Below are 12,769 nucleotides of genomic sequence, written 5' to 3' on the forward strand. Positions count from 1 at the left end.
GCCTACAGTATTTTTACAGTCTTTATTTTACAGTTAACATAAATGTTTATCAAATAAAGTTTAATGTTACATCTAATCGTTGATCCCTTTAAAGGGCTCTCAGACTATGTTCACATGTTGGCCTTAACATGTTTAATTATAAAGTTGTTGTTGGCGACACATGAAAACATCTAATTACTTAAAAAATTGCAATGCATTTTAGGGATGATGATGATGATGATGATGATGATGATGATGATGATGATGATGATGATGATGATGATGGTTACAGATGAGACTAAAACACAAAGAGTCTAGGCTAAAAAGCTATGTGTGACAACAAAATTTACAGTTGGAAAGACGTGTTGAAGCGATCAAACATGCTGTTTAGTAAACTAACTCTGGAGCTAACACCACATGTATTATTAATAACTATGCGCGTTACAATTATATAATTAATAACTATAATATAAGACTAACTTGTGAGCTAACGCCATATATCCCCATATATGTTAGCTCAGGAGCTAACACTAAAGCTAACAGGCTAAGTTGAGGTTCTTCTTCCATGAAGCAGCTCTGTTGTCCTCCATCAGTTTCAGTTTCAGGCTGAGTCATTTCTACCTTCTCCTCTCTGTCAACGCTCTCTGGTTTCATTTAAAAAGTCTGAATGTCAGATAATGTCTAAGCTGGATAGAGCTCACGCCAGAGTACTCTGTAAGCATCATTTACCCAGAATGCTTTGCAGCGTAAATAATATGGAAATGTCCATGAGTCAACATATATGTTTAAAATTGATAAAAACTAAACAGCCTACAGTATTTTTAAAATCTTGTTTTAGTAGTAAATGTTTATGAAATAATGTTACAACTAGTTGAATTTCCAGACAAAATGATGATCATTCTCTATAAATTCCCTCTGTTTGTAGTTTGAAAGCATCATGGAGAAGGTTCAAAAGAAAAAAGTTTCCTGTTTCAAGAAAACCATGGAGGTAAGAACAGGGGGGAGGAGGGGATTAGTTCAGTTAAACAAAATCATGTTTTCAGATCATAAAAAAATACGTTTGTGAGGTGACGTGTTGTTCAGACCACAAATTCATAAAAACACAAAGGATAAGGGCTTTCACTGTTCGAAATGTTTGTTAGACCAAAAGCCAAGTTTTTACTGGTTTTCTCCGCAACGTGTGGCCTGAACTTTCTGTTTCTCTTTCTGCCAGTCGAAGAAGAACTACGAGGTGAGATGCAAGGAGGCTGACGAGGTGGAACTGGGGGCTGAGAAAACAAACGTCCCCCCAAAGAACCATGAAAAGGTTTGAATCAGATCACTGAAACAGAATAATCCAGCTGCAGTTTTTAGTTACTGCTTTAACCAATAAGGAAGGTACTCAGGTGCGCTTCAGGTCAGACTGGTAGCAGAGATCACACAGAATAACTTTAATGCAACTACTTTCCTGTTTTAATAAATCAGCTTCAAAATATGCCATTTATATAAAGATGCACCACACATTATAAATCAGCAGAAGTTTGTTTCTGTTCTGCTTTCAGTGGAAAGTTGTTGTACAACATTGTAATGTGCAAAACTGAAGTATTTGCAAATGTTAACCGGTCTGGCCTCCTTGGTTTTTTTTCATTTTTCCTTTTTTTTTTTTTTTTTTTGGCATTCAAAGTGCATTGAATGGTTCAGCTAATAGGTTGTTCTATTTTTGGCTCATGTTAAAAAACCTTGATCACATAACAAACTTAAAATGCTTCCTGTTCCTGTTTGGTTTACAGATTCGTCTCAGGATCAAACAGTGCAGACAAGCAGTCAGTGAAGCAGGTACGCACCAAACAACGCATTGCATCACTTTGTCACGAACGTTTCAAGCGTTTGTCACAGTTGAATGCAGACCGCACACAGAATGGCTTGACAATTTACTTTCTGTGAGACAGAAACATCCTTGTTATTTTGATATTTCTGTCAATTTTCTGTTTCCATTTTTGTTTTTCAAGTAATGCCTACATTTTGTCTTTTGGACATTATTTGCTTCGATTCCCAGTTCAGTCCAGTCCAGCTGGCTCGAACTTTTCCACATTTTGACAGTGTCTCTTTAAAAAGGAAGGAAGCTGAATGAGTAGATGGCAAAAGAAGAAGTGGCTTAAATGACAGATAATCAGTAAGTGACAACCATGTCCTTAAAAAGAGGGCAACATTCCTGAGAGAGCCATCACGGGACCCCAGAGATGCATCACTCTTCAGCTGATCATCTATTACTCATACAGATAGTTTTTAAATCTCCTTGTTGGCTCTAGTTTTGTTACTCTCAACCTGCGTTATCTTTGGCAATTTTTGTCGATTTAATGAAACATACAAGAAAAAAACTGTGACTATGCAACATGCTGCTGGTAAAAATACATCTAAGGACACTAGATTATATATTTTTTTTGTTAAGCTGTCTTTTATATGCAGACATACCATTGAGTTAGGTTCCTTTTTTATGCCTTTGCATTTCATTGTTGTCACAGCTGGTTGGAGGTTTCAACCTAGAATGCAGACTCAACACAAGGAGCTTCAGTAAGAATAATACATAACTTTATTTTAACAAAGGAAAAAAAAGCTGACGAAGCAGCCATGATCTTATAATACTGGAGGAATTGTGAGAACACACACAGGAGAACATAAAGAGAGTGACCCAACTGTGATATACAAACCACTAACGCACCAATGAATTCCAGACTGAACACAGAGGAGGTATAAGCTGAGGCTGACAGGAGATGAGGAACAGCTGGTGCAGGTGTGAGTGGGCGGGGCATAATTGAGGGCAGGAGCTGAACTGAGGAAAGGGTCTAAGTTAGGTAAATGGGCTGACGTAGGCATAGGCAGCATAGGCAAATGCTAAGGGCGCCGTCCATCTAAGGGCAAGTCACAAATGGGGGAAGAATAAACATATTTTTAAACTTTTCATGAGATGGATTTGTCTGTAGAATAATCACTGGTTACTCAGATTTATGAAAGTAACTTGTTCTGTAGGTTTCGCAGAATGCTTTGTTATAATGTGTTATATGGGACAGAGGATATTTTGTGATAAAAGTATCAAGATGCAGTCAAGACTAACTACTGGTCCTCAGTCTGTAAACAGAAAACAAAATAAGGATAATGGAAGTCTCAGTTGTGATCTCAGATGAAGTCCATGTAAAAGTCAGGTTTTCAGTGTTCTACCTTCATAAAATATTGATTTCTTCTTGTTTTATTAAACTCAAGAATTTATTACAATGCTCTTCAAATGGCTGGAAAATGTATAGTTTGAGTATAGGTCTTTTATAAAACTTTCCAGGGAGTATGCTCCTGGACCCCACTTGTACTGCTTCACTCCACAGCTGCTTGTTAGCATGAACAGGTGTTCCTCATTACTGTCAGCAAATGTTGGCAGGTATGAGACTTTTGGTTTTCTGTTTCAAATTAATTAAATTATTAAGTATTTTTTGGACAACCTGGTCTCTAAATATAAAATCAATACTATTAAAGACAAAACTAATTCATTTTGAATTGAAATGTACTTTATTTGTCATCAGTGCATGTTTGCACTCTGCATTTGACGCATCACACTTGAGAGACAGCCAAGTGGAGCAGTGAGTGGATATTTATAAGCAGTTGGGAGTTGAGTGTCTTGATGAAGGACACGACATGTAGGCATGGTGGGGAGTTGAACCTGTGACTTTATGGTCCCAAGTCAGCTGCCCTACCATTGGTCCACAGTTACCCCAGAAGTTAGATTTAGAAAAAAGCACAAGGGGCGCCAAACTGGTGTAGGAGGGAGAGCTTAGGGTGAATTAAGCTTTTCCTACATCTCTCATACATACATTCATCCTTAATAAATGTCATACAGACAAAATGCATGCAAACAAATAACAAACTGGCATCCACCGCGCAGAATATGGATTTAAAAATATAACTGTCAGCTATAATGAGAGAGAAGAAGCGACTTTAGTATGACGTCATAACCTTGAAAAGCCGTGAAGAGCTTATTTTAAGCAATAAATAATGTCACAGATGTATTCATGACTTCAAAAATGACAGAAAAACACCAAAATCTGCAGCTTTTGCTATTCTCTGAGCACCAATGAGCCATAAAGAGTTTTATAACACTACTTGTCTATTGCCAACATGAGGAAAACAGTGTTTTTCTCACGATGCACAGAAGATATATTTTCATGAGAAAAATATACGGATTACCATTAAAAATGGAACCGTTCGGACCAGCAATATTTTATGAAATATTGTGTGTGTGGAGCCGTACGAGCCACCAGTATGTATGCAATACTGTGTGTGAAACCGTATGGGCCACCAATATTGTATAAAATATTGTGTGTGAAACCGTATGGGCCACTAATATTGTATAAAATATTGTGTGTGAAACCGTACGGGCCACCAGTATGTAGGAAGGAGAGCTTAGGGTGAATTAAGCTTTTCCTACATCTCTCATACATAAAGTATGAGGAAAGTTTTACCAAGGTATTTTCTCATTACTTTTGATATCTTGACTGTGCAAAGTGAAAAGTGACACAATAAGTGAACGTTCAGACGAGTTCAAGTTGATTCATAAAAGACTATGCAATCATTTATTTACACAAATTGAACAAATCATAAGTACACTTGATTGTGGTTATTCCTATAACTAGCATCAAAGTTAAATGAGATAAAAACTCGCGTCCAAATTCTAATTCACATCAACTCAGATTACTTATATAGAACAGTAAAACGATCAGCTCTGATGTTACAACCAAACAATTTTACTGGCACTTTCAGCTTAAGTTTTGGCAAATAAAGAAAAGAACAGGAGGAAGATAAGATTAGTGTTACTACTACTCTTATTTTGTCAGGTGTGTGGTCCAACCGGATCAGCACATCCCTTCTGCACTCAGTTTCCACATGACACGTCACCCGGAACACGTCARTTTTACCTGGTGATGGCTTCTTAAGCAACCCCCTGGGCAGCAACTGTCTCACGTCCGATCAGTCAGGGAACTTTTTAATTGGCTCGCTCACTGTTCCTTGGTGAAAAGGTGTTATTCAGGTAACTTTTCGTCTGTTTCAGTCCGAGCCAGAAAGATTCAAGCTGATGCATCCGGTTCCTCCTTTCAAAATAAAATCTCCCCTCGGGAGTTCAAAAACACACTTGGAGACTTGAAGCCTCGGGGTGGGGCTGGCTGGCGTGCCGAGCCCCGGCTGTTAGGTTCCCCTAATTAGCTCATGGGCAAGACCTAACGAGCCAAACTGGCTTCTCCGGAGAGAAACTCAGCCTTCCTTCCTAGTTGGAGTTCGGAAGAAGAAGTCCGTCACACAAAGGCGTCTGTGGTTAGTCAAAGAAACAGACAAACTTTGGTTCCGCCCTCAGATGTAAGATGAGTCAGAGAAAAGGAAGATAAAGAGATTTGTCAGGGCGCCAGCTCAAGGCTAAAATTCTGTGGTTGCCACAACAGAATATGATAACCTCTTTTCAGCTTTTCTTCTGATAGACTCCAAGAGAAATCACTGCAAAACATTTATGATGATTAATTAACATTTCTGTTTAATAATCAGTTCTGAACCTTCTGTTAGTCCAGATAAATGAAAGATTTTCTCARGAAAAATCCACAATTATATTACTGTGTTCACAGTAAAATAAAAACAGTGATTTACATAAAAACACAATGAAAACATTGTAATTAATTATTAATCTTTTAGGCACGATAAAAGAGTAGAAGTGGTTCCACTTTTCTTGTGACAATCATTATGATTTAACAAATGCATAAACATTCTTAGTTAAACAACAAATGAATCACGAACAGAAGAGATTGTTCTGTCCATTATCTGATTAAGAGAACTGAGAAATTCTCCTCTGGGTTGAAATGACCTGTCATGGCCTAAAATAGAGTTCAGTTTGTGACAGAGTTCCTGTCCTCTCGTTAGGCCTGTTCGAGGCCTGCTTCGAGGCAGTAAATCTTGTTTCTTCACTCGAGGTGACCCCTACACTGGCTAGAACCTGCACTGGCTGGAACAGAGGAACAAAAAATGCAATTGAACCCAATAATAGCACTAAACACTATCAAAACAAAAAACACCTATCCTGACTTGTCTAAGAAATCACTAAAAACATGTTTTTTTAAAATATGTGGTTTTACATTTACCATTTGTTGACAGCATTGGTCTGATTTCTTACAGAAAAGTGGTACTTAAGCAACATTGATCAACTAGAAACTGTTCGGCAAGACTGGGAGGAGACCCACAGAAGCACGTGTGAGGTACAGCAGACACCAAATTCTTGTCAGCGAGCTAATTATAAATCAGTAGGAAAGCATCAAATACCCACAGACTAGACCTCAAACCACAGGCACTAACGAAACAAGTACTGACCAGTAAGGAACTTAAATGCTGCATAGAGCACAAATTCTGTGAAAACATATTAAAACACCACACATTAGTTTGAAAAGGTTTTTTTTTTTTTACATGGCACTGTGAATCTTGTTATACCGGTCATTCTGTCAGGGTGTGTGTTTGCAGAACTCAAACTAAATTACTGGCTATATCCTTTTTTATTTGATCATATATTTCAACATTTTAATGTTTTCCAGGTGCTCCAGCAGATGGAGGGAGATCGTATCAGCATGCTTCGATGTGCTCTCTGGGACCACTGCAATCACTTCTCCATTCAGTGTGTCAAAGATGATGAGGTGATTTTTTTCCTCTTCTTTTGATTAATCAAAATACTTTACAAAAAACTATCTTCTTAAAATTTTATCACAACTTTTTACCATTTTTAACAGCTAATAACGGAGCTCAGTTTTCATTTAGCGGATTAGTGTTTTTGCTAACTCTGGAAACCATTAGCAGACCTATTAGCTTGAACTAAATTTAGTTCTGCTAACTTTAAGTTAGATAACAAAAACAAATATCCCCCCTCAGTGCTGCACGCCTGCATCATGCACCTTGTGTGTAGCATCTTTAACATTTTTGATGCACTGCTTGTGGTTTTAGCTGTGTTTGGTGGATGTAGAAATGTTTTTGACATTTTATCCAAGATTCTGATGTTTCTGTGGATACCACACACGAAGGACCTCAAGTTAACAGGAATCAGTTAGCATTAGCTTCCATTAAGTTTTGTTAAAGGTTTTGCAATTTAGCATTTGCCGAGCTAATTTTTTACATAGCGAGTTGGCGGTTAGCGACAATGTGGTATATCAGGGCTATTCAACTGGCGGCCCGCGAGTGACCAAAGTTCGGCCTGCCAATTGGTTCTTTCATCTCTTAAGCCCAAACCCTAAAGTTTTCTACTTTAATTAGTTCTTTTAGTTCAACATGGACATGTTTGGTATCTATAGAAACATCAGGATCTTGGCTAGAAGCTGGTAAAACCATTTCTATGAACATTCAAGACAGCTAAAACTACAAGCATTTGAAGATAAAACTATGAAAGTGAAAATATAATTGATTTAAAAATTTGACAAGTCAGAGATGTTAAAATATTATTTGTCAAATATGAAGCATAATGTGATCATTTTGTTTCTGATATTGTTTAATTATCACTACTTTTATAGGGTTCTGTATGTAGTATCCATGATTAAATACAGTAAAATAAACTGTTTCAAAGGTAACAGATCTTTGTAATACTTGGTTTATTTTTTTTCTTCAAGCCACTTTAGTAGAAAACAGAACTTAATATTAGTTTCTTCATCATCAATGACTTTTTTTATACTTAGTTTATTTACATAATAAGTTTAATTCCAGGATGTTCGGTCCCTCAGCTGTTGACCCGCAGTAACTGTGGCCCCCAGAGCAACTTAGTTGAATAGCCCTGTGGTGTCACACCCATCTCAGAAGATTGGCTGCTGTGGCATGAGCACGACGCCATATTGGAAGGGGCGGGCTGTCAAAAAGCAAGCAATTTATTATGGCTAGATTTCCACAGAGTTGAATAAATATTAGTTTTTCATTGATTAGATATTGCCTACTTGAAACATCCTTTAATGCAGTCAATATAGCTACCTCATTGGTTAGCGAAGCAAACTTTTTGGTTAGCTGTGGCCACCACTGAATTTTATTAAACAAGGCAAATTGATATGGATACTATCAGGAAATTTTAAAAAATATTACTACTTTTCTGTATCATTATATTGACAAGTATTTACCATATTTATTCAAGTTTAATACGCAAAATTTAATCCATAAAATCATCCATAAAGTTGGGGGGTAGTATTATACTCGGATAAATATTTTTACTTATGTATTTTAACTGAAATATCGGCAAAATGCCTGAGTCCGGAAATGAGACCATGTTGTAAAAAAGCAGTTGAAACGAGCTCACCAGTGACACTCCTCGGTGCTTCAGAGCGAGATAGTAACAGATCCAGGCAGGCGACATGATGTTAAACAAAAGGGGAAAATAGAAGTCCTGCACCTTAGTAATGATAGCAAACTAATGACATTAGCGTGTGACCGGGCCGCTGCTGGAACAACAACAAACACATGTTCGTCTGTAATGGCTGCCGTCTACCGGTGTTCTGAAAAGTTTTGTATCCCTAAAAAACGTTTCCCACCAGAGGGGGCGCTCGCGAGTAGGAAGTAATCTGCTTTCCCCCCTAGAAGATGGCCCAAATCTCATGTGAAGTCTTTGACTTTTGTGTTGGCGCCTCCTGGTGGGCTATGTGTAAAATGCCAGAATTCATATGATGCTGCTACAGCTGATTTGTGACCCATCACATCGAAACGAGGATTAAGTCCAAAAGTTGTATAAGGAGAAAAAGGCGAATATAGTGTTTTGACTAAAATGTTAACAAAAATTGCATTTTGTCAAAATATAATGAATAAAAGCCTTATCAATGTATCATTTGAATGAACTGCCTGAAATTTAATCATAAAACAAAATTTTGAAGCACTTTTTTGAACAGTAGCAACAAAAAAACTGATTTTGAGGAAAAACTACTTAAAATTTTGAGATTTTCCCTGTGAGCTAGCAAAGCTGTGTTCATTTTTAGCTGGGAAATCTCAATATTCAAATATAGTTTGAGGTTTCCTCTTTATAAGGACATAAAAAATTCCTCATTAAAATGACATAAAATTAGGATTCAGACCAAATATTTATGTATTATTGTAACCAACAAGACAAATTAAGTCATATAAATGGATTTAATTATGATAACAGAATGATCCAGGTTTCAAAATGTAGCTTTTAAAGCCAAGAATCTGAAAATGTAATTTGGTCATTTTGACCAAATTTAACTTAATCCTCATTTCAATATGATGGGTCACATATATATTTGTTGTCAAAATACCTTTTAGTACATATGTTGTTAAAATAAAATGAACAGTCCAATGACCATTTTACTGATATGTATAAAGACTACAAAGGCTGAAAATATTGAAGTCTGTATGAAATTGGAGGTAGTAAAAATGAAGCGTTCCTTCACAGATCACTGTATGCTCTTTTTGAGGTTTTTACAACTGTCACGTTTAGTGGATTGTTTTTAAAGGTGGACCCAGAGTATGAAGCCATTTATGTTTCATACTGTTACACATCACAAGTTCACTGTTACAAATTTCAAATCATTTTACAAGTTACAAGTTCTGTTATACAAAACACAAATACTTACGATACATAAACGGCTTCATTCCAGAGTTCAGACAGAGGTCGAGGAGTTCAAACAAAACTTGAAATTTATTCACAAAATTGCAAAATAAAAGCTGACATGGTAGCAATCTACAAACCAAACCGAAAACTTACTTTGATACCAAAAGCATAACAGGAGACACAAGACAGGTCAATGCCCAACTAACATGAAGGAAGTTGGGCATTAACCAAAATACAAAGATCTGCACACAGAGAGGAGCATGTGGTTGTGGCAGAATTACAACTAAGCAGAAGGCAGAAACTGAACAGGCTAATCAGAAAAACATCAGACACAAACAAATACAGAATAAATAGCTCAACAAAAAGCATAGGTCCTAACAACATCCTCATGGAACAACATGGGACATTGTTTATTTTATATTTGTTTACCAGAAGGTATGCACATTTACACATTTAGTGACTGAAAAACAAAGTAGACTTTATTCAGATAGTTTTAGAACAACTTTTAGCAACAATCAGTTGAAGTTGTTTTCTTTTGCAACACTTTCAGTCTGTCAGATTGTTGTGGTGTATTTTTGGCTCGCTTTTTTATTGTGGTTTCAGTTCATGAAGGGTTGTTGACATTTGTTTCAGAAAGCCACATTTGTTCTCACAGATTTGCTGATTAGTGTATTAAATGCATTCATTAGCAGTATCTGATTGCTAATCATCCTGTTAATTACTAAGGAAGCAGAAGGGGGTGAAAACCTTTGAACACACTGGTTTGGTCGTTAATAACGTAATAACAACATGGTACATGTAATGTGTGGTGTTGATCTCAAGTTGTATTTATCAAATGTATCATGTATGAAACATGTTATCAGATTAAGGTTCTTGTGTGTTCTGAGCAGAACTGAAACAGACTTACTTTATTTTTTGTGACAACAGACAGCTGTACAGAAACACTGTTCACACTGTCTTACCATTTGTCATACATTTGAAATAAGAGACAATTCAACTGTTCGTATAAATGAGGCAATTGTTGCAACTCTAATCCCATTTTCTTTAAAATCAGCTCTACGAGGAGGTCAGGAAGGTGCTGGAGACATGTGACATCACCACAGACAACAACTACTTTATACAAACTAAAGGCACAGGATCAAAACCACCAGGTGAGCTTTCAAAAAAAAAGTCAGTAAAGCAGCATAAAAAAATGAGGTTTAAATTTACTGTTGAGCGTCTTCACCTTTCTCTTCCAGTTGATGAAAAGCAACACTTCTCAAATTAGCAGCTTCTCTTTATTTCTCAGATCCTGTTGTGTTTGAAAGCTACTACCATCCTGAGAGGGTGAGGAACGCCAACGGTCAGGCTCACTTTGCACCGCAGGAAGATGAATCGAGATGGGACAGCTCCATGAATGTGTAACTTGTTGTAATTCCACTTAACATAAAGTGAAAATATGGCCTCCTTCTGGGTCATCTAAGACAAGGTTGCCAAACGGGAATTGACATTTACATTTTGACCCAAACCAGACCAACAGGTGGTGAAGGGTTGAGGGGGTAAGATGTGTTGTTGTGGTTGGCAAATGTGAGCACATGGGGGGTGGGGGGGTGCACCTTGTAAGCAAAGTATCTGGCTGGTCTGATCAGACGATTGCATTTGAGCTTTTAAGTGAATAAAAATGACTTTGGGCTTTTTTAAATGAACAGGAAGGCCAAACTTATAGCATATTTGGGCTTTTTGAATCATACAGACCCTAAAACTCTATAGAATACAATAATTATCATACATCTGGCAACAATGGTTGTTTTAATGTTACCAAAAATAAGCATATGCAGAAATTACTTGGAGCAGCTTGCTGAAATAGTCTAGGTGTCCTAATCTTCTTTTTCTCTTTTTTTAATCTGACTCAAACACGTTCACTGACATGCTGCTCAGAAGTTCTGGGAACATCAGCAGTGAAAGTCCTGAAATCTCACAGTCAGCTCTGATCTCTGCTGGAACCGGTAAGAACAGCAATACCAAACTTTGTTTTTTAACCGAAAGTAAAAATGAAAAATGTCTGACAATAACGCTGACAGTCAGAAAAAGGAAAGGAGCAGCAGGTTGTTGGTATGTTCTCTATGAAACGTGGCTCTGTGTACAGTTTCTGTTTATGAGCTTGTATATAATAATTTTATAGCAGAATATTTTAGAAATTGCAGTTAAAATAAAAAATGTATTTTTTATAGCACAAAATGATTCAGTGTCATCAGAATGCTTTTATTTTACATTATCATTTCCTATGTACAGTATATTGAAGCAGAGAGTATGTACGGTGGTGGGCATGGTTGCTACAGATCAGCTAACAGTGGAACAAAATCGTCGTTAGGTGGATTAGCTTTTTTCGCTAACTTTGAAAACCATTAGCAGATCAGTTAGCTACTGCTAAATTAGGTTTTGCCAACTTTAAGTCTGCTAACAGCTAACTAACAAACTAACATCAACAGGTTTGTGTCAGTTCCACCAGTCTTCAGCTAGCAGGAGACAAAGACGTGAGCAGACTGAGGACCTTAGCGGTTAGCGATTGGCTGTTAGCGTTAGCTCCCACCAGTTTTTATTGTCAGGCATTAGCGAAGCTGTATTTTCTGTTAACAGATTATGAGTTACCAAAGCTACCTTTGTGGTTAACTGTGCTCACCACTGAGTATGTGTAATGACTTCTGAGGTAAAAGTCATATTTTCTATTTATAATTTCCTGCTTTGCCTCTTGTCTTTAGGTGAGACGTCAGATGGCGGGTACGCAGCCCTGCCAGACCTCCAACAAGACGTTTTAGCCACAGCTTCAGCTGAAGAACAGTTCTTCGTTGTTCATTATGAATACAATGCACAGGTGATGGTCAAACTAATGCCACATGAGAAATATAAAACTGAGTGACAACATACACTCACCGGCCACTTTATTAGGTACACCACGCTAGTAACGGTTTTGTGGTCATAAAGGGATGGACATGGCCAGCAACAATACTCAGGTAGGCTGTGGCGTTGCAACGGTGCTCAATTGGTACCAAGGGGCCCAAAGAGTGCCAAGAAAAGATTCCCCACACCATGACACCACCACCACCAGCCTGAACCGTTGATACAAGGCAGGATCCATGATCCATGCTTTCATGTTGTTGACTCCAAATTCTGACCCTACCATCCGAAAGTCGCAGCAGAAATCGAAAATCTTCTCTTGTCCAATTTCGATGA

General features: G+C 37.4%; 1 protein-coding gene across 2 annotated transcripts in view; it reads left to right on the plus strand.

The window, feature by feature from the left end:
* Positions 1–12,769, plus strand: part of LOC106534257 (proline-serine-threonine phosphatase-interacting protein 1) — a 20,786-nt gene that overhangs the window by 5,658 nt on the left and 2,359 nt on the right. Inside the window, exons 6-14 of one of the 2 annotated variants that reach the window (XM_014030836.1) lie at positions 905–967; positions 1,193–1,285; positions 1,749–1,794; positions 6,157–6,236; positions 6,567–6,665; positions 10,614–10,710; positions 10,848–10,959; positions 11,477–11,544; positions 12,298–12,410. In XM_014030836.1, coding sequence (XP_013886290.1) covers positions 905–967; positions 1,193–1,285; positions 1,749–1,794; positions 6,157–6,236; positions 6,567–6,665; positions 10,614–10,710; positions 10,848–10,959; positions 11,477–11,544; positions 12,298–12,410 — 771 coding nt within the window. The remainder of the gene's footprint in view (positions 1–904; positions 968–1,192; positions 1,286–1,748; positions 1,795–6,156; positions 6,237–6,566; positions 6,666–10,613; positions 10,711–10,847; positions 10,960–11,476; positions 11,545–12,297; positions 12,411–12,769) is intronic. The other variant, XM_014030835.1, reaches the window with a different exon arrangement.

Source organism: Austrofundulus limnaeus, unplaced genomic scaffold (assembly GCF_001266775.1).
Source record: "Austrofundulus limnaeus strain Quisiro unplaced genomic scaffold, Austrofundulus_limnaeus-1.0 Scaffold1125, whole genome shotgun sequence".
Lineage (NCBI taxonomy): Eukaryota > Metazoa > Chordata > Actinopteri > Cyprinodontiformes > Rivulidae > Austrofundulus > Austrofundulus limnaeus.